Here is a 23,727-nt window from a genome sequence, read left to right on the forward strand (position 1 = left end):
CGGTCTGTCTCTGCTGCAGGTTTTACTGATTACTCAAACACATCTTCCTCCAGAGAGTGGGAAATTAGACATTTAATGTAGAAGGAGCACTGAAACACTAAAGCTATGGTATTTTTTAAACCTAGAAACAAAAGGGAAAATGAATTAGAACGAAATGAAAGGTTTTGTAAAATTCACTCAAAACTAAAACTGTCAGTTCTTCTATTTGTAGCTGAAATACATTGAAAGTATCAGTGTTGGAGCTTGACAGTTCATTTCTGACGTTGGAAACAGCAGTTGACAAAACAATCTTAACAATCTTTGCTCAGTTGTCATGGAACCGAAGATGTAGATAATGGAAAGTTTAAGGATCTACAGTTCCATGACATCTTGGTCTAAAGCTTGAGAACAAGCGAGTAAGTGGACCCGGAGATAAGATTGTTTTGTAAACTATTAGTATTAAGTTTGGTTAATGATCCCCGATTCATTGATTAGGAGATGTATGAAGAAGAAAACATACAGTATAAATGAAGAGGAAATACTTTAAGGATATCATTAAAAAAGCACAGTAGTTAAAAAAAAATATTTTCCACATCCTTGATTGAACTTAAACCTGCAGTAGGCAGAATGTTTTTAGTATCGTTGGGCAATATCCATAATAACCTTTCAGCATATTGTAATTCAAGTGTTCTGAGAGATAACTAGACTTCTGCACCACCGCTTTAGAAAATCTAGCCTGTGACGGTAGACTTTGGCCAATCACAGGTCATTTCAGCTCTACATAAAATAACTATTTTGAACTTGTAAGAACCAAGTAAACCTTTCAAATCTCCGCTGACTGACCAGCAGAGGACTCATGCTCTCAGTTCAGAAGTCACCATTATAAATGAATGATGAATGATATACAGTATAGTTAGTGTACTTCTAATTTGTCTCATTTTATTGTTTTGGTCCGGGACATAGTCAAATACCACAAACTATTTTTGGGTAAAGCATCAATTTCATTTTGGCTTGTGGTTTCCTTTGAGTTCATCTAAAACACAGCGGCCTGTTGTTGGTTGTCCAGCACAGTCATTCAGTGTGTTTACAGAGGAAGTGGTTTGCGTAAGTAGACAGCAGCAAAACCACAAGAAGACAGAAGTTCAAAATGGCCACATTGACCTTTTGTCACGGTTTCAAAGGAGTAGCTCGACATTTTGGGAAATAGACTTCACTTTCTTGCAGAGTTAGACGAGGAGATCAATGTCAATTCAACTAAAGCCAGCAGCTGATTATCTTAGCTTAACACAAAACCTGGAGACAGGGGAAACCGCTAGACTAATCACTACGTGTCATTTTTACACTTCGGTTTTTGTATAAATTAAACAAATGAGTTACGTGTTAATTAGTTTTAGAGCTTCGAGGTGCTGGTAGGTGGATTGTGTTAGATTCAGATGGAGCCAGGCCAGCTGTTTTCAGTCTTTGTGCTAAGTTAAGCTAACCAGCTGCTAGCTTTGGCCTCACATACAGTATAGTGGACAGATATGAGAGTGGTATAAATCTTATCATCACCAGAAAACCAATAAATGTATTTCCCAAAATTTCAAAATATTCCTGTAAGAAGTGGGAGAATGTTTCTCAACCCATGAAGGAAAATTTATATTAAATTCAAAAATTCTTTTCACCAAATCTCATTATAGTCGCTGTGTTAATAGGGATCATAATTTAGAGCCGCAACTAATGATTATTTTCATTGTCGATTAATCTGTTGATTATTTTGTCAATTAATCGATTAGTTGTTTGATCTATAAAATGGTGAAAAATGTCGAGCAGTGTTTCCCAAAGCTCAAGATGACGTCCTCAAATGTCTTGTTTTATCCACAACTCAAAGATATTCAGTTTGCTGTCAAAGAGGAGTAAAGAAACCAGAAAATATTCACATTTAAGAAGCTGGGATCAGAGAATTTTTACTCTTTTTTCTTAGAAAATGACTCAAACCGATAAATCGATTATCAAACTAGTTGCCGATTAATTTAATAGTTGACAATTAATTGATTAATCGTTGCAGCTCTAATCATAATAATAATAAATTATATGATCGTCCTCAAATCAAAGGACGCAATCCATTAAAAATATAAAATCAATTTCAAAGCATGTATATCTCTTTCTCGCGCGCACACACAAACACACACACACACACACACACACACACTGAAAATCCCATTTGAACCTGCAGGCTGTTATCCTAAACTGATGTGTTTTAATTGCCAATTGTTAATGTCAACAGCGGGACAGCTGAGCGCCGAGGTCAAACTACCACACACTTCCTGCTGTTGCCTGTCGGAGCCCCGAGTGCTTGTCCTGAGCAGGACTATGAGAACATTGACCGTACTGGTTGGTCTGCTGCCATTTTTCACACAGTGAACGCCTAAAGCAGTGTCAACTAAAGGTTGCATCGTTCAAAAAGAGGTCTCTTTTGAGCTAAATGTAGAGTTTATATTCTTCTTGTATCTTTGAGTGTGTAAATGACACACCTGATAACCACACCTGACCCAGCAAGTTTAAAGGTCCCATATCATGCTCATTTTCAGGTTCATACCTGTATTTTGTGTTTCTACTACAACATGTTTACATGCTTTAATGTTAAAAAAACACCTTTAATTTCCTCATATAGTCTGATGGATGAGAGAGGATGTGTGTGTCTGCTCTTTAAGGTCAGCGGGGGTGAACCCCTCACCTTGTTTATATAACCTTGTCAAGAACATTTATTATATTTGACATGCTGTATGTGTGTGTGTGTGTGTGTGTGTGTGTGTGTGTGTGTGTGTGTGTGTGTGTGTGTGTGTGTGTGTGTGTGTGTGTGTGTGTGTGTGCGTGCGCGCGCGCGCGTGCGTGCGTGCGTGCGTGCGTGCGTGCGTGTGTGTGCGTGCGTGCGTGCGTGCGTGCGTGCGTGCGTGTGTGTGTGTGTGTGTGTGTGTGTATACTATGGTGTGGGGGAGTAGGAGATAAGAAGGTAGGAAGTGAAAGAGGGTAAAGAATAAACAGATAAAAGGCTTTCTGTGTTCTCACTTGTCTCAGAGAGCTGACTTTGCTTTCAAACAGGTGTGAAGAGGAGCAAAAAAAAGGGAGACGGAGAGAAGTAAAAGGATGTTGAGGGATCGCAGAGGGAGAATAAACTAGAGGAGAAGTGAACACGGAGATGGATGGCCCAGGATGGTTGTAGGATGAACAGTGGGATTATGTGTATGAGCGCCAGATGATGGGTGAAAAAGGAGGAAACAGAGAGGGAACGAAAAGAGAGCGACAATATCCTCCTTCCTCAATCTTTTATGCACATTACCAGACGTGTTCTCTTACAGCTCTGACACGAAACATGACTTTGCTACAAAGCCTCTCATCGCCGCTACGAGCTCCAGCAACAACTCAACCCCCTCTCCTCCTCCTCCTCCTCCTCCTCCTCCCATCTTCATCCACATGATTACAGCAACCAATGAGAGTGCAAGTCCTCTGCCCTCTTGCTTGATCTGCGACCCCCATCCCCCCATCCCCCCACCGTCGGCCTCATCCATCCATCTCCCAGCAATAAAGTAGACAATTCATGGCCATTATGAGCACAGATGCCTTTACATCATACATCAGTACACTCTGGGAAGTAAGGAGGAGGAGGAGGAGGAGGAGGAGAGGTGAAGAACAGAGGAGTTACAGCGAGGGTTGACAGACAGACAGGATAGTGTAGTGTATTACAGTAACAATGACAGATATTTAAGTATTTCATGTTTACTGAAACTTACAAATAAGAGCTGAACTTCTCAATGAAGTGTTTATTCCATCGTCAGAAAATGAATATGCAACTAAACCAAAAAATCTCTGGTTCCAGCTTCTCAAATGATGACTTTTCTGTTATATATCATTGTAAACTAAATATCTTTGTGTTTTGGACTGTCGGTCGGACAAAAACAAGCACTTTGAAGTCACGCTGAGCTCTGGGGAATTAAGCGTTTTTCACTTTTAAAGAACATTTTATAGACTAAATGATAAATCGGTTAATCGAGCAAATAATCTGAAAACAATAATGTGAAAATAATCAAGTTACAATAAGTAAGATGCAGATTTACTCACACATTTTGAGAGCTGCTGACAACAGGAGTCAAATTACTTGCAGGTGCCAAAATACTGATTGAAGAAACCTGATTTTAAGCAGTAAAACTAGGAGATGTTTCAGTCATGACCTGGCAATTAAAGGAGGAGGAAATTAGAAAAAAGACAATAACACAAAAAGAAGATGAATAGATAAGTAAATGAGAGGGTGACATGGGGAAAAGGACTCTCAGCACGCAAATTAAATTAAATCCTGTTAAGAGACAAAATAAATTTAAGTACAAGTAATTTCTCAGAACAGAAATTGAAAAAAGACAGCACTGAGGTGAATAATTTGATGTTAACATAATACTTTGGTTTGTAGATCACTGACCCAATTTCTCTTTTGCTCTTCCTCTCTCTCTCTTTTTCATGCGCTCATTCCCTCTTTTGGCTCGCAGCATAATCTCTCTCTCTCTCTCTCTCTCTCTCTGTGTGTGTGTGTCTCTTTCTCTCTATCTGTCTCTCTCTCTCTCTATCTCTCGGACACACAAACACACATAAGCTCGGTCACAGATGTGACCACACAACAGGAGAGATGAGTACACATGGATCCAACTGTAAATGTCTCCCCTGCGTCTCTCCATCCATTATTTTCTCTACATAACGTTGGTCAGCGCAGACGGAGACAACAGACAGACACTGAATCATATCTGCTATAATGTCGTCCAATTCCATATAAGCTCCAGCAGCACACGGCCATATGTAAAAAGCAAAGCAAGCCTTTGACTTTCTCATATAAACAAGCAGCTTCTCACAGCCCATGCACTAGACTGTAGCAAAAACAAGGTGAGTTTTATTTCAAACATAAAATAATTCACTCTCCTAAACACAATATTAAATTCCACAGCATGTTTTAGACAAATCCTACAAATCCTAAATGTTTAAAAGAGACATATAGTTCACACACTGGGAATTGCAAGTTCCCAAAAGTTGAATGAGGCAGCTTTTTGACCATCAAAGTCTTCGTAAGGCATGACATCCGTGTGAAATGTGGACAAAAATGACATCTCTAATTACAATTAGGTGACACAAATTATACTAATTGTAGGTGGAGCTGTAATTTTATGTGTGTATATAGATACACATTTCAAACGGATGTTGGCCTGTCCTCATACCTCATTAAACTTTCTGTAATTATCATTTTAAGTGTGCAGACTTCTCTTTCTTCTTTATATGCTGTGTTTGTCTTGCATCTGCCTAATTGGAGTTTGATGAGCACATTATTCACCTTTTTAAATAAATAATTGCTTATTTACACGCCCAGCAATTACAGAGAAACATCATCATTCATGTGGAGTCGTGTTTCTGGCCCCCTGGTAAATGTAAGTCAAATATTTACTGTCTTTCAGCTCTGTTTTTGGTCTGCTGAGGGGGATATTTGACTCTTTAGATGCTAAATGCCCCAGTAGTTTCTAACTAGTCTCTAACTGTGTCTGTCTGCTGTTTGGTGCTGAGCAGATAGTGTATAGTGTTTTTTTTTAAAGCTTTTCTGCTGGAATCGATGCTATAACAGTAAAGCTAAACAAAAAGCTGAAACTAGCTATAAATCTTTGAAAAGCAAAGAAGAGCTGCAGAGTCGGGTGATAATTCTCTGCGGGTTCATCACTGTGAGCGACCAGTCACATTGTCACGTCGTCATTTGATACACTGTTATCATAAAAACATTGATTACAGCTGCTGTCTTTAGGCAAAAAAAAGAAGAAGACCAGAATAATGTTCCTGGCAGCGTAGATCATGATATATGGAGTTCTGCAGGAATGAGTCCTAAAACCAAGAAATGAGTTAGCATTTCTGCCCTTGCAGTTCCATCATCTTAAAGCCAATGGATTTTTTTGAATGGGTTTTTAGTTAGATGCCTGAAATAAAGTCTGTGGTGAACACCAGCTTTTAATGTTTTGTTCCACGATATAAAATTTGTCAGTAAATACCCCACTCGTGATTTTTGAAGCTGTAGTTCTAGTTATTATTATATAGGTGTAGATCTATTTCTATTTCTGTGTAAGTACATTGAGAGAGATGCAAAACAGTCAAATTCCTTGTATGTGCACACGTACTTGGCAAATAAATCAGATTCTGATTCTGGTATCTTAAAAAAGACGGTTGCTAACAAGTGGCTAAGTAAGACTATTAAACATCATCATGGCGAACACCAGTGCGCCTTTAGCTTAGTGGTGGCAACGTGAAGTCATGCGACTGTGGTGTAGTTTATAGCCTAACGTTAGCGTTTTGCTTCTGCCGATTGCATTTACACTTCAAAAATCATAGAAGTGGTGTTCATTTGCAAAGATTATATTGCTTAACAAAACATGTAAGTATCATAAACATTTGTTTGCCACAGAGCTTATTTTCTGCAATAATCCAAAAACCAATGGAAAAATCCAATTGACTATTTGTTGAAGGAACAGGGCGATGCTAACTTCCTGGTTGGCATATAAAATCACCCCTGCAGCGCCATTGAGAGAAATAAAATGTACATAAAATGTTAAATATAACGTGAATACATGAAAAGTGAGTCAAGCCTGAAGCACTTGGGGAAATTAGACTCATGACTTCAGCATTTCTAAAATCCTGGCTGCTGCCCTGGATTCAAAAACATCTTGATTAAAACAAGATTGATTTTTTAGAAATAGAACGGCATGAATACTTGTTTCATTACACTACTTGCTCTGATGATCCAACATGCTCAATAAATTGCTGATGTGATGCAGCGTGATCAGGTTCATTTGTCATCATCGCCTAGCTACTCCCCCACAGCAGTCACTACCGGACCTCATTGATCATTTCACTCAAAGCTTGACCTTTATTGATGGACTGGACAAGCAACTGACTGTCAACATTGCTTGACATATGATGGTGGGTAACAATTATGAAGAAAAACTGGAATTGTCTAAAGGAAAAATGAAACATCTGACGGTCTGTTTGAGGAAGATATCCATGTTGTTTGGTGAAAAGTGTCTTTTTGGGACCAGAGCAGAGCCACCCATCACACTCAAAATAATATCACGTTTGCACTTTTACTTCCTCCGCCGGCCAAATGTTCTTGTTTTCCACCACAGCGAGCCTCGGGGTAGTTAGTAGATGTGTCTACTAAAAGCGAGCGCTCTGGGTGACAAATCAGGACAATCTGACATGTTGAATATTTCAGCCGTGCGCTACAGAAAATACCAACATGGGTCCAAATGAACTCAGAGCCCATTTGAGCATTCGGCGCTAATCCTCGTCCCAAATCCTCGACGGTGGCTTAATGTTCGAGAGGAATCAAACAGAGGGAAGGAGCTTGTCGGGCGGACGATGTACTGCCAGCTCGGACCAGCTCGGGGAGCCCAAAACTGAAGGACTGTTTCATGTTTGGCTGAACAGGTGTAATTGTGTCTCATGCTCAGTCGTGTTTCCGCTTGTTCTCTCCGCCTCTCCGTCTCCCTTGTGGGAAACAAATGTCAAAGGATAAAAACATCAGACAGATGCTGCCTGTCGTCTGCCTCTGTCCTTATCATTTTTCACAAAACTGAAGACGAGTTTTTACCCAAAACTGAGCTTTGAATGTCACGGCGATCGTATAGAAGGCGGATGTTCTTTTAGACTTGCTCGTGATAAACAGCTTTATAAATAATTGACGAATGATCTTTTAATGTCTGCCTGCCAAAATGCCAGCTGTGTTTTTGTAAGTGTTTGATGTTTCAGTTGGCTATTTAATTTATCATCAGTCCAAATGGTGGAGTGTTGTTTTGGTGAGTCTGAGTTATCAGAATAATCAGGCATCACACGTGTAGTAGATTAACAGGCGACTGTTACGTTTTCACACTAGTTCTTCTCAAGTGTTGCTGTCATTTCTACTGATTCATTTTCATTTCAAACTGATTAGATCCTCTGATCTTACAGTGGGGTAAAATTGTAAGTAAAAACACAATGAAGTTGTTATAACATGTTTTAAAAGTCCAGAAAACAGTCTCAGTCAGCTTCTTACTGTGAGTGATGGGGTCCTTCATGAAAACCCAATTTTCTGCTAAAGTTACAACAGATTTCTCTGTACTTTATTTCTGTGCTCTTTTCACTGGTTTAAGTGGGTGGGGCTCCTTGGAAAAACATGATGTCAAGTATTTGCATAAACCAATCAGGATTCAGTTAAATTTGTCATTTGGTTGTTTTCTTAATGTTGCTGACAATCAAATCTGATCAAACCTCACAGTCCTGATGAAGCAGATATGTTGAGATTTTGAGTGTTTTTCTAGATGATCAATATCTAAGGATTATTTCCCCAATGTACGGAGCCAGTTTCGCATAACCAATAATCAATATTACAGTTGGTGGTTCAATCCCTGACTCCTCCTGTCGAAAGTACGTGTCAAAGTGTCTTTGAGCGAGACACAGAGTCTTAATGATGAATGATGATAACGATGGTGCTAGGTCAAAAGTCAGGCATCACCAAAGTTAATACAATTCATCCTGAAGGAGACATGAATGTCTGTAATATAATGCCAATCCATCCAATAGTTGACATAGAGACATATCATTAAAAAATTCAACCTCATAGTGATGCTCGAGGAAAAGTCAGGGGATCACCAAGTTGGTAAGATTTATCCACTGGAAACAGTGGGCAACCTCCGGCTCTGAGAAGTGAAGTCAATGCATTCTTTCTAATAGCCAGCAGGGGGCGACTCCTCTGGTTGCAGAATTGCAGAATTTGAGGCTTCAAAACGGCAGTCCACAAACCAATGGGTCGTCACGGTGACTGCGTCCACTGCTTATATACAGTCTATGACTGGAAACCATGAATGTCTGTACAAAATTGTGTGCAAATCCATCTGGTAGGATATGAGATATTTTACAGCTTAAGTGAAAACTTTAACCTGCTGTTGGCACTAGAGGAAACTATCAATCTGATAGTTATTGAGACATTTCTGTCTGGTCCAAAGTGGTGGACCAACCAACCGACGGACTGAACAACTAACGTAGCCATCCATAAAGCCACGCCAACGGGTTTTTGTTATAGTTTGTTTCCTGTTTTAGTCCTCTCCTCTTGTGTATTCTCTTGTTTTACTTCCTGCCTTTATTTGTTGTTATGAGTTTCACCTGTCCCTTGTTATCTCCCTCCTTTCCTTGTGTATTTAGTTTCTGTGCTGTCCCTTGTCCTTTGTCAGTTTGTCTTTGTTGCTACTTTGAGTTTTGTTCGCTTGTGATCTGCCAGCTGCCTGTCTTTTTGGGAACCTGTAAGACTTGTTGTTTGATTAAAAGTATCTTCATTGAATCTGCCAGTCTCGGACTCTCCTTTTAGATCCTCCCTGCTCGTGTTTCTCCCTTCATTGTGACACTAGCGCTGCTAAAAAATAAGTCTCTCTGGACAAGTGCGTCAAATGTTAATGTTAATGTTAATGTTAATGTTAATGTTAATGTTAATGTTAATGTTAACGTAAAAAAGAAAAGAATTGCTAAGACAAAAACATGATAGTTCACATCCGCACTTGGTGTATACCTTATTTTTTTTTGTTTTAGAGTCTTAAGTCCTTGCTGTAATAATCCACTTTCACAAATAAAGAAATACATTATGAACCCCTTGAATCTTAAAATAGAAAGCTATTAGAGCTGTGTGTAGTTAAAGGCAATCATTTAACACTGATATTCATATTCACATGAGACCGAGAGGAGGAGGGATCCGGAGTCCCTTATTTGTCCCTAAAAATTATGCCTTGCTTGAGGGGGAAAAGCTGTGCTGGGTGTAGTTAGTATTCTCAAATGGATATCAAGCAGCATTAATTCTCACAGTAGTGATTTACTTAAATAGCAAGAAGCTCAATATGAAATAGTGAAAAATGGAGAAAATCCATCCTCAACGGGTACTCGTTAGTGCGCTAAATAATGTAGGTTAAGATGACACACTTATAATTGGAAATAAATGTCAGTTAACTTCTTGATAAAGTGTTTTTTTTCCTCTCAAAGTGCAGTCGCTTGAAAAACAATGACCATTTTGCAGAATGGCGTGTCTTTAATTACAGCTTCCAACCAATACGCAAGTTCAGTGCAGTACAGCCTTTCATTTGCTCAGCTTGTGCTATTATTAAATGCTCTCGGTGCTTTAATTCAAACAAGAACAAAATGTACAAGTTTGACTAGTTAAGAAAGTTCGGCGCTCCACTTTGTGATGAGAACACGGATCGACTGCTGTTAATAATTCCTGACGACTGCATCGCCAGTTAACCATCTGCCTCTTTTCTCCACATTCCCAGGGAGCCAGCGAGGACAACAATGTAATGATGCCAATCCACATCATTAGTCAGCGGAGTGATCAACAAAACATAATCAAATGAGAACAAAAAGCCGGAGCAGCGTGGGCAGCAATGTGTTGAATCATTCATAGACGGTCGGTGGAAGCCTTTGCCACGGCAGCTGAGCAGTTTCGAGGGATGATTTGTCAGTAAATATCAATCAGATGCAGACAAACACAAGTGGTGGGCCGAGTGCAGATGTAAAGCAAAAGAGCATGAAGACATTTCACAGCTGACTTGGCAGGATTGGAGGATTAATTGTGCTGGAGTCAGTTAGACTTTGAGGGCCCCCGTGCGAGGGAGTTGAGCAATTATGGCCATTGAAATTCCTGGTGGACTTTAGTTTTTAAATGTAATCCCGGCATTCACAGACATATGTGGAAAACACATAATCAGCATAGTAGCCAGATACACTTGTGCACACAAAGAGACACTCATCCACTCTTTTGCCTTCACGCCCTGGGAATTTTTTGCCTGCTCATTTCTTTAAGTCATTAACTTGCATCCTCCTATCTTTCACTCTCCCTCCACCTCTCCCTGTTTTCCCTCCACTCCCCCTCTCTCCCCCTGCGGTTTCTGTCACTTGTTCACAGACGAGTGGCCTTTACATCGCCATGACCTAAATGTGTCACATCCCTCTCACTGTGGCTCTCTCCCTCTCGTCCTCTCTCCCTCCTCCTGCACTCTCCCTAGATCCTTCCTGTCCGTCTGGACATCTCTCCATTTTTTTTCTACTTCTTCTTTTTTCCCACTTTGAGAAGTGAAAATGTTTTTGACCAGTTTTGCTAATGCTGACCACTTCCTCTCCTCTCCAGTAAAGTTAGCAGTAAATTACCAATATAGCAGCTGAAGGTATGTCCGTAAAACTCCATTTTACCTACCATTTTATATCTATTACAGAATATATGCAAAGGTTACATCACTACAAATGCACCGCATGGATACTATACTGCCTCTCCCCATCTCATCTCAACTCGACTCGACCTGCATGCCCTCGTTCCCCTCAGGTCTCTGCATCAAACACAGTTGTGTATCAGAGTGACAGCAGCTCCTTTCAGTATTGATCCAGACGCTTCATATCTCAGCGAATACCAAGAAGAGAACTGACAGGAAGTCAACATTGACCCGAAAAGTTGACTGATCACCAGTATTTGTTTTTGGACATCTTAGTTCAATACACTTTGTGCATTTAAAGGGGAAATTCACAGATCAAAGTCAACAGTAAATGACAAAACATTCACATACTGACGCTTTGTTAGACCCCTTGGCATCACTTTACGGTCGCAGTAAACACATAATTAACGTTGAGAATTAAAACAAAAAAACGTACTTACGTTTAGCCAACAAAACCACTACAGTTAAAACAACATGGTTGGGCTTAAAATGACTATGTTTGTACAGTGAAAATGAAAGTGAACGTTATGAATACGGGACACAAACATACAGGCACTAAAGGTGCCTTGTGGTTTGGTATCACACGCGTGAAAAAGCATCATATTTTACACCCTGGGAATAAGAACTAACCCGAACCCTAACAAATTATGTGTTTGTTGAAATTTGTTTAAACTTTTGAAAAAAGAGTCAGCCCTACTCCGCATGTGAAAACAGTTGTATGATGTCTTGTAACTCTAAGCGGAGTTTTGTCAAGTCTCAGAAAATAACGTGAGTGACATCATGTGCAGGGTTATCTCAGCTTGAGCTACAGACTTTTAATAGAAAACCTGCATCACAAACTGGAGGGTTAATCTAGTTGCATGATGGGAAGTGTAGGAGCCAATGTTTTTGGGAGCATGACCGATATTAGAGATATAAGTCGGGATATCTTGGCCTCTGCTGAATCAATTTTAACCGTTCTTTACTAAATTGCTGAATTGAACCATTACAACAAGGCTGATATACTGTAGCCACTATACATATAACATTAAATGGACATAATGTTGAGATAAGAATCAAGCTGATCAGTTTTCCTCAGACTTACCCAAGCAGGCGGATCCATTGAGGTTCGGCTCATGGCCTTCATCACAGACACATCCTCCCACAGGAACCATCCACTCGCCTTCAGCATTGCAATGCATACGAGGGGGCGTGCCTCCCTGTGCTTTGCTGTGGGGGACGCATGTCCCGCTCAGGGGAACTAAGGCGGTCGGCTCCGCCCCTGAGGGAGTCGCCGGATAGGACGCCAAGTTCACACTGGTGGCTGGACAGCGGCGGTAGAAGATGGACACACCCATGAGGGAAACACAAGCTCCGCTGTCAACGATGGCCAGGACGAATCTGAAACAAGGGTTGCATGTTAGAGGACATTCAGACCCCTTGGGAGGGATGATGTTAGTGAAGCATGAGCAATGATGAGTACCCATTGCGTGTGAGTGGGGCGAAGCTGCGTGTCTTGATGTTGATTCGGCTGTATCTGTTGGGTTGATATTGGTGAGGTGAACTGGGCTCCACCTTGGAGAAACTCTTATCAGCCGCGATGGTGTCGATCTTCACCCAACCCTCCCTGGTGTCCTTCTCTCCGCTGGACGGCTGCGGTGAGGAAAGAGCAGAGTGGACAGGGAAAGATAATAATTAGTGGTCAAGAGAAAACAGAAGAGAGAATGTGTGGTTGACAGGAAGGAAACAAGTAAACAAGAGGGGAATTATGGACCTTAAAATAAGCTTGGTGATAGATGGATAAGGATTGGAAAGATACAGTACATTAAATGAAAAGAAGCTCAGATGTTTGCTGTATTTTTCCCGGGCACACGTATGATATGAAGTGGTTTAGTGAGAAGAGTTAGATGTATGCAGGTCCCAGTGGGGGTTCGTGCTCAAGTCCCTGTGAAGACTTTCAGCGCTGCAGTGCTTCCTGACTCTTCTGCGACTCTCCTCTGATTCCTCATCAGGCTTTCATTTGCATTTTTAAAAAGCATCTCGCTTCCCTAAGGAGAAATGCATTCATCTATACAAATACTGCATCCCCCCACTGTGACTGAGACTGCACATGTAGCTCCGGCAATTCAGACTCGGTAGCTCAAAATGTCCCAGAAAAAAACAACAACTGAATGCATAAATAAATAAAACATCTTTGGACAGTCGGCGTCCAACACATGAGGTTCAGAGAATTTCCTGCAATGGGTGTTAACCGGTCACAGTCGTATATTTTATGCCTTAAAGATGTAATTAGTGGGACAGAAGTGTCATTTCTGGAGACCACAATGTGTGCATTTTGTAAACCACAGTCCTCAACAAGTATGTGCTTCACACCAGCGTGGCCCAAAGAGACCGTCAATCTCAACAGCTTCTCTTGACAAGCACAACAATAATCAGCATGATTATACAATTACTCCCTGTCATGAGATGATGGGAGGTTTTGCTGTGTTGGTGTAACATCAATGTTTAGGTGCTAATTTCCCTTTCAGCTGTGCTGCACACACGGATCAGTTTTTACTCTCCTCGTCTGATTTGGGAAAATATTTGACTGGTGAAGTTAATAGCTGATAATGAGGGTCTGCTCTACTGCAATACTCTGGATTCAAACTGGGCTGGGTGTTTTACAAAAAAGCTGTGTTTGCCAGTGGAAATGTGTAAAGCTAATAAGGGCTTGTGCACAACTTTTGACCCAATTTCTGCCCGGGAATCTGTTATATAAACACAATTATTATAAGTGTAAATGAGTCCTAAAAACAATGTAGAAGGATATTTTTATTTATGTTATGTAAATTCAAAATGATGGGTATTGTGCCTCACCTCAGCTGCCCATGTCCTCTCCAGCTCTCTCTGGGAGTCGGCCTGTTTGTAGTACAGGGTGAGTGTCTCTCGGCAGGTGGGTGACGGTGATCTCAGGCTGGCACAGTCACGCACCGAGAAACGCAGCGTGACAAACACCCGTGGAGCAGAGTGGCGGTACAGGAAGGGCGTAGCCAACCAGTTGTCTTGCACACGAGGATTTTGGTTGACATTACAGACCTCGAAGGTTCGTATGAGCTTCCCGCGGTCGTCCAGGACGCTGACCTCATCCCACTGAGAGAGACAGAAACAATATTATGAGCTTGTGTAAACTCAACTGTGTAAAAGAGAAACACGATCTGAAGCAGGGAGCTCTAAAACCAGCCTGTAAAAACCCTGCTGTGTTTATGGTTTGTCCACAGTTATGAATCTTCCATACATCTTAAGAGATAGTTTACGTGTTACAGGGTAAATATTGAGCATATTGCTGGTGTTGCTGACATGTGGGTCCTGTCCTTTACTAACATCACACACTATTGTTTGACATCTTCATCCCTAGTGAGATTGAGTGTTTGATTTGTTCTGATATAACACATACACATTGCATCTACATGTGAAACGAAATGTTCTTTTACTGTCCCCAGTGATGTAGGTCATCTCTATGTCCCAGTTATCCACTATAGACTTTCCTCTATCTAAATAGGTAATCAATGATTATAAAACCAGAATTTAATTATACCACTTGAACCATACCCCTAAAGCACAACACAGCAATACATATTTTCTCACTTCTACTGGAATCTATAGCCATTTAGATCATTGTGTGTGCTTTATGTGTCCTGCCACAATGTTATGGAGGTGAATGGATTTTTTTTGTGGTTCAAGAGTTCATATCTGTGAGGCTTTGCATCAACATCAGCATGTTCACAGTGACATTGATAACACCAGGCGGCAACCTCCAGCTCTGAAAAGTGAAACCAATGCTGAAGTGCCTTAAACTTTCATTCTTTCTAACAGCCAGCAGGGGGCGACTCCTCTGGTTGCAAAAGAAGTCTGATTATATAGGAGTCTATGAGAAAATGAGCCTACTTCTCACTTGATTTATTACCTCAGTAAACATTGTAAACATGAGTTTATGGTCTCAATCGCTAGTTTCAAGACTTCTTCAATACAGAATTATGTCATTTAGTAAATTATGGTCCCATTTAGAGTCAAATAGACCATAAAGCAGGGGATGCTTTAGAGCGTGGCTACCTTGTGATTGACAGGTCGCTACCGCAGCGTTGTCCGGTCTCAGGGTGTACGTGATTTCGTCTTACAACTTTCACAGTGTCTTTTCTGTTCATGAAAGTTAATTATAACATTTTGGTCGCCTAAAAATGTCGTATTAAGCCTTCAGTCGTACTTAGCTCCACCCTCTTGTGTCACTTCTGGTTGCAAAAAAACAAGATGGCACCGGCCAAAATGCTGAAGTCAAAAAAATTCTAAATGGCAGTCTACAAATGAATGGGTGACGTATGGGTGACTATTTTATATGCAGTCTATGGCTGGCAATAATGTTTACCATGTTCACGGTCTTAGCTTAATGTGTTAGCATGCTAGCGTTTTCTTATTAAAACAAAACACCATGTAACATCATTGGTTTTTCAGGTATTTTGTCATAAACAAAAGTATTGGACAAATTCAAATTTTGACCCGATAATGTTGCAAGATGAACAGTTTAGGAAGTACCAAGTTTTTAAAATCATCCTGAGGGGAACATGAACGTGTGTACCAAATTTCATGGCTATTCATCAAATAATAGTCGTTGAGATACATCAGCCTGTCCGACCGACCAACAGATCGTCCTTTTCGAAATTTCATCATCAAAGGGTCTTTTCAGAAAAGCTGTCCTGATTACTCTGGTTAATACACAGAACACAATGTTGATGGTTTTCAAAGGGACTATTTCTTCAGCACAAAATACTGTTTTTCACAATCCGTTACAAGGACACCTCTGAAAAGACATGTTAAAATTGAATTTTTAAAATGAGTTCTTCAAAGCTTTGAACACCAAAAACACAAGTCCATTCACCTCTATTATACTGGGATGGAGGCGGACATATCAGAGACAAATATTTCAAACTCAGACAGCAAAACAGACAAACTAAAAGATGATGTTGGCATTTTCCAATTGAATAAGTTACAGTTAGGGCTGTCCTCGACCAAAGAAATTTTTAGTCTACTAAGCCTCGTACAATTTTGTCAACTAATCGATTAGTTGCTTCAATGGACAGATCTGAGTTTCTCCACAAAGAATCACACAAAAGCACTACCTTAAATCTTGTGTTTACCAGAGATGTGCTCATAAGTTTCTTGAAAATAAGCAACACGTTCACATCCCAACTCGTCACATCATCAAAACCACTATAGTTACCCTTTGCGTCACTTTATGTTTAGGCAACAAAACCACTATAGTTGTATAGTGTAGAGTAAAAATGACACTGAACATTGTGAACGGGGACATGAGCTGATTGTAACGTGACGCACGGGACATGAACAGCGGCCTCCTGGATGAAAGCCTTGTGTTTGTTGGACCCATCCACCTCCCCTCCTGCCCGCCCTGTGTGTCTCTTTCGCTCTATAAACTACGTCACCACACTCACGGCGCAGTTTCTCGGACTGTTATTGTTGCCGCGGATGGGTTTACATTATAGGTAATGGAACGCCCAGTTTCATACCGTCACCAAAGGGTGCCATATGCGGTGGTACCGAACGCCGACAGCCGTAACAAAGCCTCGGTATTTAACTACATGGGGATGAGAACAGGCTGAAATAAGTCATTCAGCATGAAAAAAACATTAAAAAACACTAATCGACTAAAGAAATCTTAGTCGACTATGACCAAACTGACCGATTAGTTGCCTAATCGACTAAGAGGGGGCAGCCCTAGTTATAGTAGTATAATAATGTATAATAATAACAATAACTCAGTTTAATAATGTGACATGTGGTTAGTTTTTCTCTTGCTCTGGTTTGGCATTTGCATGTGTATCATTGTTCACATGTGACAGGTGGCGGACACTTGTGTGTCTTAATGTGGCAGCTGTTGTGTAATAAAACGCAGATTTTGTCATATTTTAGGGAATCTGAATACTTGTAGATGAACAAATGGATTTGGACGTGAGTTTTGTAGCTTCATGGAGAAAGAAAAAAAAAAAAAAAGAGCAGCGCGGAGCCGCGGCTCTGTGCTGACTGTGTCAGCTGAGTCAAAATGTAAATGTAGGCGAGGGGTTTAGTTTCACCAATTATACAGTACGGTGCCTCCAAGGATGAAAAGGCTCTGCTTTAAGCCTGTGTAGCCCTAAGTGACAAGCAGGGCTTTTTTGTTATAACACAGAGGAATTATGCATTAGGCCTCATCATCATTATTCTCCATGCAACAATGGCAATGGACAAAAGGTCCTGACACCCTATCAGGGCGTGTGTGTTTCTGTGTTTGTGCGTGTTAGTGTATCTCTGCATGCTCGTGTCTCTTTCTCTGTGTGCTTCTGACAGCCAGTGTGAACAGAAACCTTTGTAGCATCACACATGAGGGAGTGCATTCATATTTGGTCCAATTGGAATAATGATAAGATCAGTGAGCAGATAGACAGAGTCTGAGGCGCTGTCAGTCTAATGGAGTGAAAGGGCCGTTTTCTCTCTCTCCCGCGCCGTGATTCACTCTCTGTCAGACATGGGGATGAGGGGAATCGGATGGAGGGGACAACAGAGAGCACATGGTGGGATGAAGGGATGCAGATGAGGAGAAGGGGGGGGAGAAAAGTGGGAGAATAGAGAGGCAAAGTCCCCGACTCCCGCCCCTTCTGGTGGACCACCATGGGACCTTATTTTGGAAAATTATGAACGGTAGTCAACGACAAGAGACAAATATGTTTTTGATCTTGTCTTAATTGCGCTATGAATCACACATTTGATGTTTGTCAATTCAAAAGATACTTTTGCAAGTCAAGAAAGTTGCAGTTTGTTGTAAAACTGTTCAAGTATCAGACTGAAAATACATAATTAGAAAGACACCCAAAAGTCGTGTAAGTGACGTCTCTCTCGCTGAAGCTTTCTCTTTCCCTCCGCAGCTGACAAAAAGACAAGGAGTCACTAGATAAAACACGTCAGGTAAGAAAACAGTTCATTTGTGCGTGGAACATAGCTAAGTTAGCTAGCTAAGCTAGTGTTGGTGACGTATATTGTGCGAGACAAGAGATGTAGTTCGAGTACGAGAAACCTGCGACAAACTGTGACTTTCTTGACCTTCAAAATTATCTTTTAAATTGACTCTCTATAGTAAACAGAGAGTGTATGTGTGTGTGTCTGACCATGTGGCATGGTGAGCTGGTGTCTGTGTGTGGCATTGCGTGCAAGTTTGCTTCTGCACCTTTGTGAAAAAACACAGTGTTCATTTGTTTTCTGACCCCCAAGCCCCCCACCTCTCCCCTCCCTTCGTCTCGTTTTATCCCTCCCTTATAAAGAAAGAAAGAAGAAGAAAAAAAAACGGGCAGATTGGGGAGGGGCGGTGGATGAAGCGTTGGAAAAGAAAAAAAAAAGTAGGGACGACTCATCTTGGTGATTTAATTTGAACCGAAATGCCATAGAGCCACGCAATCTCTCCAGTGACAGAGCGCTGGGAGGGGCGAGGCCTCGGACACACACAAACACGTAGAAGCAGAGAAAGGCACGCACAGCAAAGACATATGAATGTGCACACAAAGCAAACACAATGGAGGAGTAATGTGTGAAAACAAGGGGAATGGGAATAAAAGCAAGCTGTAAGAAGAAGTGGAGAGTCTGCTGGTTTGACACTGAGGGGAAATAAGGGGCAGAGTGGAGATTGAGTTTGGGGGGATAAAAGGAAGAATATGAAGCGGAGAACCAGTGGCTCTGGGACTGTGAAGGGCGAAGGGAGGAAAGATTAAAAGAGGCAGAGACAAAGAAGCAGAGGGGCTGCCTGTCGGTACATTAAAAGAGTGGGGAGACGGCAAGAAGAAGCAGGAGGAGAGCGCAGAAAAGAATATCCACACAGAGCCTCGAGCAAAAGAAAAGATGGGATGTGAAGAGAAAAGTGATGAACGGGTTAAAAAAAGAACACACACACACACACAACCTCCCTCTTTCTCTCCCCCTCTCTTGGTCTGTCTTTCTACTTCTCTCAGCTTGATGCCGCGGGTCAAATAACCATATCTCCATCTCAGAAGCACTTCTCATCCTGGGACCATAAAGAAAAAAAATGCAAATGCTTGACTTGCTCATGCACACTAACTCCATCTCTCTCTCACTCACACACACACACACACGCACACACGCAAACTCCCTCACACACACACACACACATGGCCTCCTATTAGCAGCTGCCATCATGGTTCACAAATTCCTAACACACACGGGGCCCTAATTAATCAAACATCATGTACAATTATGGAGGCCAGACTGGGGCGATAATGACGGCGCGTAAACTTTAGTGTTAGGCGAGATAAAAAGGCTCCATGTGAGTGTGTATGCTCGCCAGATGTTGCTTTGAGACTACTGTATTTTTCATCTGGCACTATTTGAGCCGCCAGTATGTGAAATTCTGGTGGTCGCCGGTCGTAATTGTCGGCTCACTTGTTTGCCAAAACTAGCACGTCTAAATGTAGCGTTAAGAGTTATGACTTGTTTTCATTTCATGCACTGTGTGATACTCTATATATCAGATGTTTTGCACATATTGTCCATGTATGGAGGGTGAGAGGCTGAGAAAATAATATTGTTCTGTATTGTTAGTAGAGTAATTGGCACATAGGAATTTCCTCCATATTAACAAGTACAAGTGCCGTCCTCCAGTTTCTCACATGCAGTTTGACTGATTATCTCAAAGATGATGACAATGAAGACGATGTGTGTGTGCGTGTGTGTGTGCGTGTGTGTGCGTGTGTGTGCATGTGTGCGCGCGCGTGTGTGTGTGTGTGTGTAATTATGAGCCATATTAGAACTGAGCCACAATCACTCACAGATGAGCGGATTTAACTGACCCGGGATCTGACCCTAGCACAGTCACGCAAGCACACATATTTACACAGCTCAAGGCGACGCGACAACCTTAAATAAAAAAGCAGCTCAAGAATGGCAGATCTATGGTTCAGACACAGCAATCTCATCACAGATGAAAAAACACAGTAGAGACCAATAGGAAAAGAAAAGAAGTATTTTAGCCCTTAAGGATGCCTCGAAGGCGAGGTGAGATTTTGCTCATTCACAGGTTGTGTGTGCCAAAAGTACCACCAATCAATGTCAGATGGCAGACGTCCCGCAAGATAATAACCCCGGCCTTAACCCATGACTAAACATTTATATCCTTACTCCTAATCTTCAAGCTCTAACTTTCTGCAAACGGTAATTGTTTGCAGAGATGAGGTGTCCACAGCAAACAGCAGAGAAGGTTTAGTGGAAGCCTGCTGTTTATTCCTGCTGTTTACTTGAATCACTGCAATCAATGCAGCCTTGGAAAATGTGCCAGCTAGTAAAAGCTCATGTTAGATTTTGATGTGTGGATGTCTGTACTGACTCTATTTTAAACAGACTTGAAGAGCTTGGACATGTGTGAGCCGGATCAACATGTCTACAGAGTATAGGGATCTCTAGACACGGTAAATATGTTTATCTGTTTTTGACAACCTAGCTTGGAAATGGATATGTCATGTTTATGTTTTATTATATAAATTATGATCGATTGAGAAGCACAGAAATGATTATTCTTCATCTACTTCAAGTCTTTTTTTCTGAATATACACAGTATGTATAATTAAATTGTCCTCATAATTACATGAAGGGACTAACCTAATACACAAATATAATTTTTTTTAATCTTACCAAATCTATACCAAAACTTACATCCTTTTAATGTAACTTTAATGTAATAGGTAATTTTTCAAACAAAGATGTCAAACATTTGATGGTTCCATTTTCTTAAATGTGATATTTGCTGCTTTTGCTTGTCTTGAATGATTGTAAAATTAATATGTTTGGGTTTTGGACTGTTGATGCAACCCGGTATCATACCAAAGCGTGTAATAAGACCCGCTTGTCCACTAGAGGATAGCGTGTCAGAGTCACGTTTTGCCTTGCTGAGGCGTGAATATTACACACTAGAATAGAGGTGCAGTACCTCATTTGGGTTTAGGAAAAACATCACGGTTGGGCTTAAAATAAGTACGGAAACTAAGTACAAATCATACGGAAACAACGTAACATAAGTACAGAAAACATAACATGTCACAAATGTAACTTAAAAACAAAACACCGGTGTCTTGATTGAAAGTCCAATGTATGTTGGACACATCCACCTCCCCTCCTACCCGCTTTAAGCAGTTTTTCTCACTTTTTATTCTACGTCACTAGCTCTGAGCGTAGCATATTTACACAGATGCATTTACATTGCAGTCAGTACAGACTATATGACGTACAAATGACACGCCAAAAGCAAGAATGGCGTTCTTATTGCATGCTTTTGCCTCATGTCATTCATACGCCTTTTCGTGCGACCGGGCTGGTTGGTCAGACAAAAAAAAGCAATTTGAATAGCCTACGTTACCTCGGGCTCCAGGAAATGGAGATGAGCATTTCTCCCTATTTTCTGACACAACTAATTGATTAATCAAGAAAATAATCAGCAGATTATGTTGAACGTTTACCTACCATCAGGACCATTTCTTTAAAAAAAAGTGTAATGTATTGTTGTGTTTAAAGCCCAGAGTTACAACACAAAGCCCAACAAACAATGTGATTATAACCGTAAACGTAACCATGTGTAACACGTGTGCAACACATTTGATTGGCCCCCCAACATGACTGCTTTAATGCTCCAACAGCTGGAAAGCACATTGAGAGAGTGAGGTCCCTGCTTACCCCCGTGTCTGGATAGGTGGTCCAGCCCAGCTCTGAGGTAGACTCTGTTGTGTCCATCAGCATCACTGACAGGTGAGGAAGCAGAGACAGAGACAAGGTGTGAGTAAACAGGCAAACAAGGTGTACAGCTTTCACTTTAATGTTATTGATTGCTGCTCGAGAGCTTAAACTTGAACAGAGTGAGTGTTACGAAATAAAAAGGAGATGTGACTGTGAAACAGAATTTGTAATCATGAGATATTCTCTCAGGGCTTCAATCACAGACTGTGAGCTACAACTTGGATCTGCTCCAGTGACACTGAAGTTGAGATGAACTTTGTGAAGAAATGTTTTCGGGGGGGAACAGTCTTTTATCCTTTTGTTTAAAGAACAGTGTGTAATCTATCTAGAAATGGAAAATAATATTCATAACTATGCTTTCATTAATGTATAATCACCTGAAACTAATAATCGTTTTGTTTTCGTTAGCTTAGAATGAGCCCTTCATATCTATATAGGCGGCGGGTCCTCTTCACGGAAACAGTAGCCCAGGACGGACAAACCAAACACTGGCTCTAGAGAGAGTCTTTCATATTCTTACGTCATCGTAGACCACCGTAGTTCTCCGGCATGCTTGTGAAACTGCAGTAACGTGAGCCGCCGAGTGCAAAACCGTGGTACCGCCAGCCGCCGTCTGACTTCCGTTGCTCCTGAAGTAGTGTTATTATGGTAAGGATGGCCTCTGAGCGAGGTGAACGATGATACAACGGTTTGCACTCTGCGGCTCACGTTACCGCAGTCTTAGAAAGAGAGGAGTGAGCAGAGGGCTACTCAGTTGGTTGCAATCTGCAACCACACCGCTAGATTCTGCCAAATCTTACACACTGTACCTTTAAATACCACAAGTAGTTGGCAACTGGTCTACTGCCAGTGGAACACGTCCAGGTTGACATTTCCCCCCCTATGCAATAAAACCAGGAAGTGCTCCAGCTGTGTGCATCTGTCAAACCTAATAAGTGATTCTGAGTGATGATGCATTTGGCACAGTGTTCTGGTGTTTGAAAAATTTAACTGATTGACCTGATGGGGCACCGTGATTAAAGGTCACATGTTCCAACTTTAAAAGGCCATAACAGTTACTGTCACATTTGCTGATGCTTCACGTAGTTCGGCCCAAAGGGGACCTTCGTCGTTTTGTGGCGGGCGAGACGTTCAGAGTTGGACTTAACATTCATTTGCTCATTTCTAGTGACAGAGTGAAAGCACGAGAATAGACTTTTATGTTGGAGTGTATTTTCCCATAATTTGCTTTTAGGTTTAAGTGCTTTAAAAAGCAAGCTGGCAAGGGAATCACACGCACACACACACACACATACACATACACAGACACACAAAGTGACTTAAATGCTGAGTGCTGCGTGCTGACACATGGCAGCTTCCCACACAAAACTGAAGCCCTTGAATTTTCCCATTAGTATTCCAAAACCGTGGCGGCTGCAGTTCCTTCAGTCTGGCACAGTCTGCGCTCGGTTCTGTTGAGGAGCCGCCGATTGAACGCGGGCCAAAATTTCTCGTGCACACAGAGGTGGCAAAAACATCAGACTTCAGGTTTGGATGCTCGCACAGATGGAGTTAATGGAGAAAAACACACAGTGCCTGATTTCATCAAGCACAGCACTAATCACCTAAAGGGCTGTAGACACACACACAGAGCGTTGTGGAAGGCAGCAGCCATCCGCCTCTGTTTACAAATAAATAATTCTTCTCA

The 23,727-nt window shown here is 41.3% G+C and overlaps 1 protein-coding gene across 1 annotated transcript in view; it reads right to left on the bottom strand.

The window, feature by feature from the left end:
- ephb6 (eph receptor B6) overlaps positions 1–23,727 on the bottom strand; it is a 45,720-nt gene that overhangs the window by 9,146 nt on the left and 12,847 nt on the right. Inside the window, exons 2-5 of the mRNA XM_074653367.1 lie at positions 21,981–22,045; positions 14,088–14,360; positions 12,715–12,884; positions 12,337–12,632 (exon numbers count right to left, since the gene is read on the bottom strand). Coding sequence (XP_074509468.1) covers positions 12,337–12,632; positions 12,715–12,884; positions 14,088–14,360; positions 21,981–22,045 — 804 coding nt within the window. The remainder of the gene's footprint in view (positions 1–12,336; positions 12,633–12,714; positions 12,885–14,087; positions 14,361–21,980; positions 22,046–23,727) is intronic.

Source organism: Sebastes fasciatus, chromosome 12 (genome assembly GCF_043250625.1).
Source record: "Sebastes fasciatus isolate fSebFas1 chromosome 12, fSebFas1.pri, whole genome shotgun sequence".
Taxonomy (NCBI): domain Eukaryota; kingdom Metazoa; phylum Chordata; class Actinopteri; order Perciformes; family Sebastidae; genus Sebastes; species Sebastes fasciatus.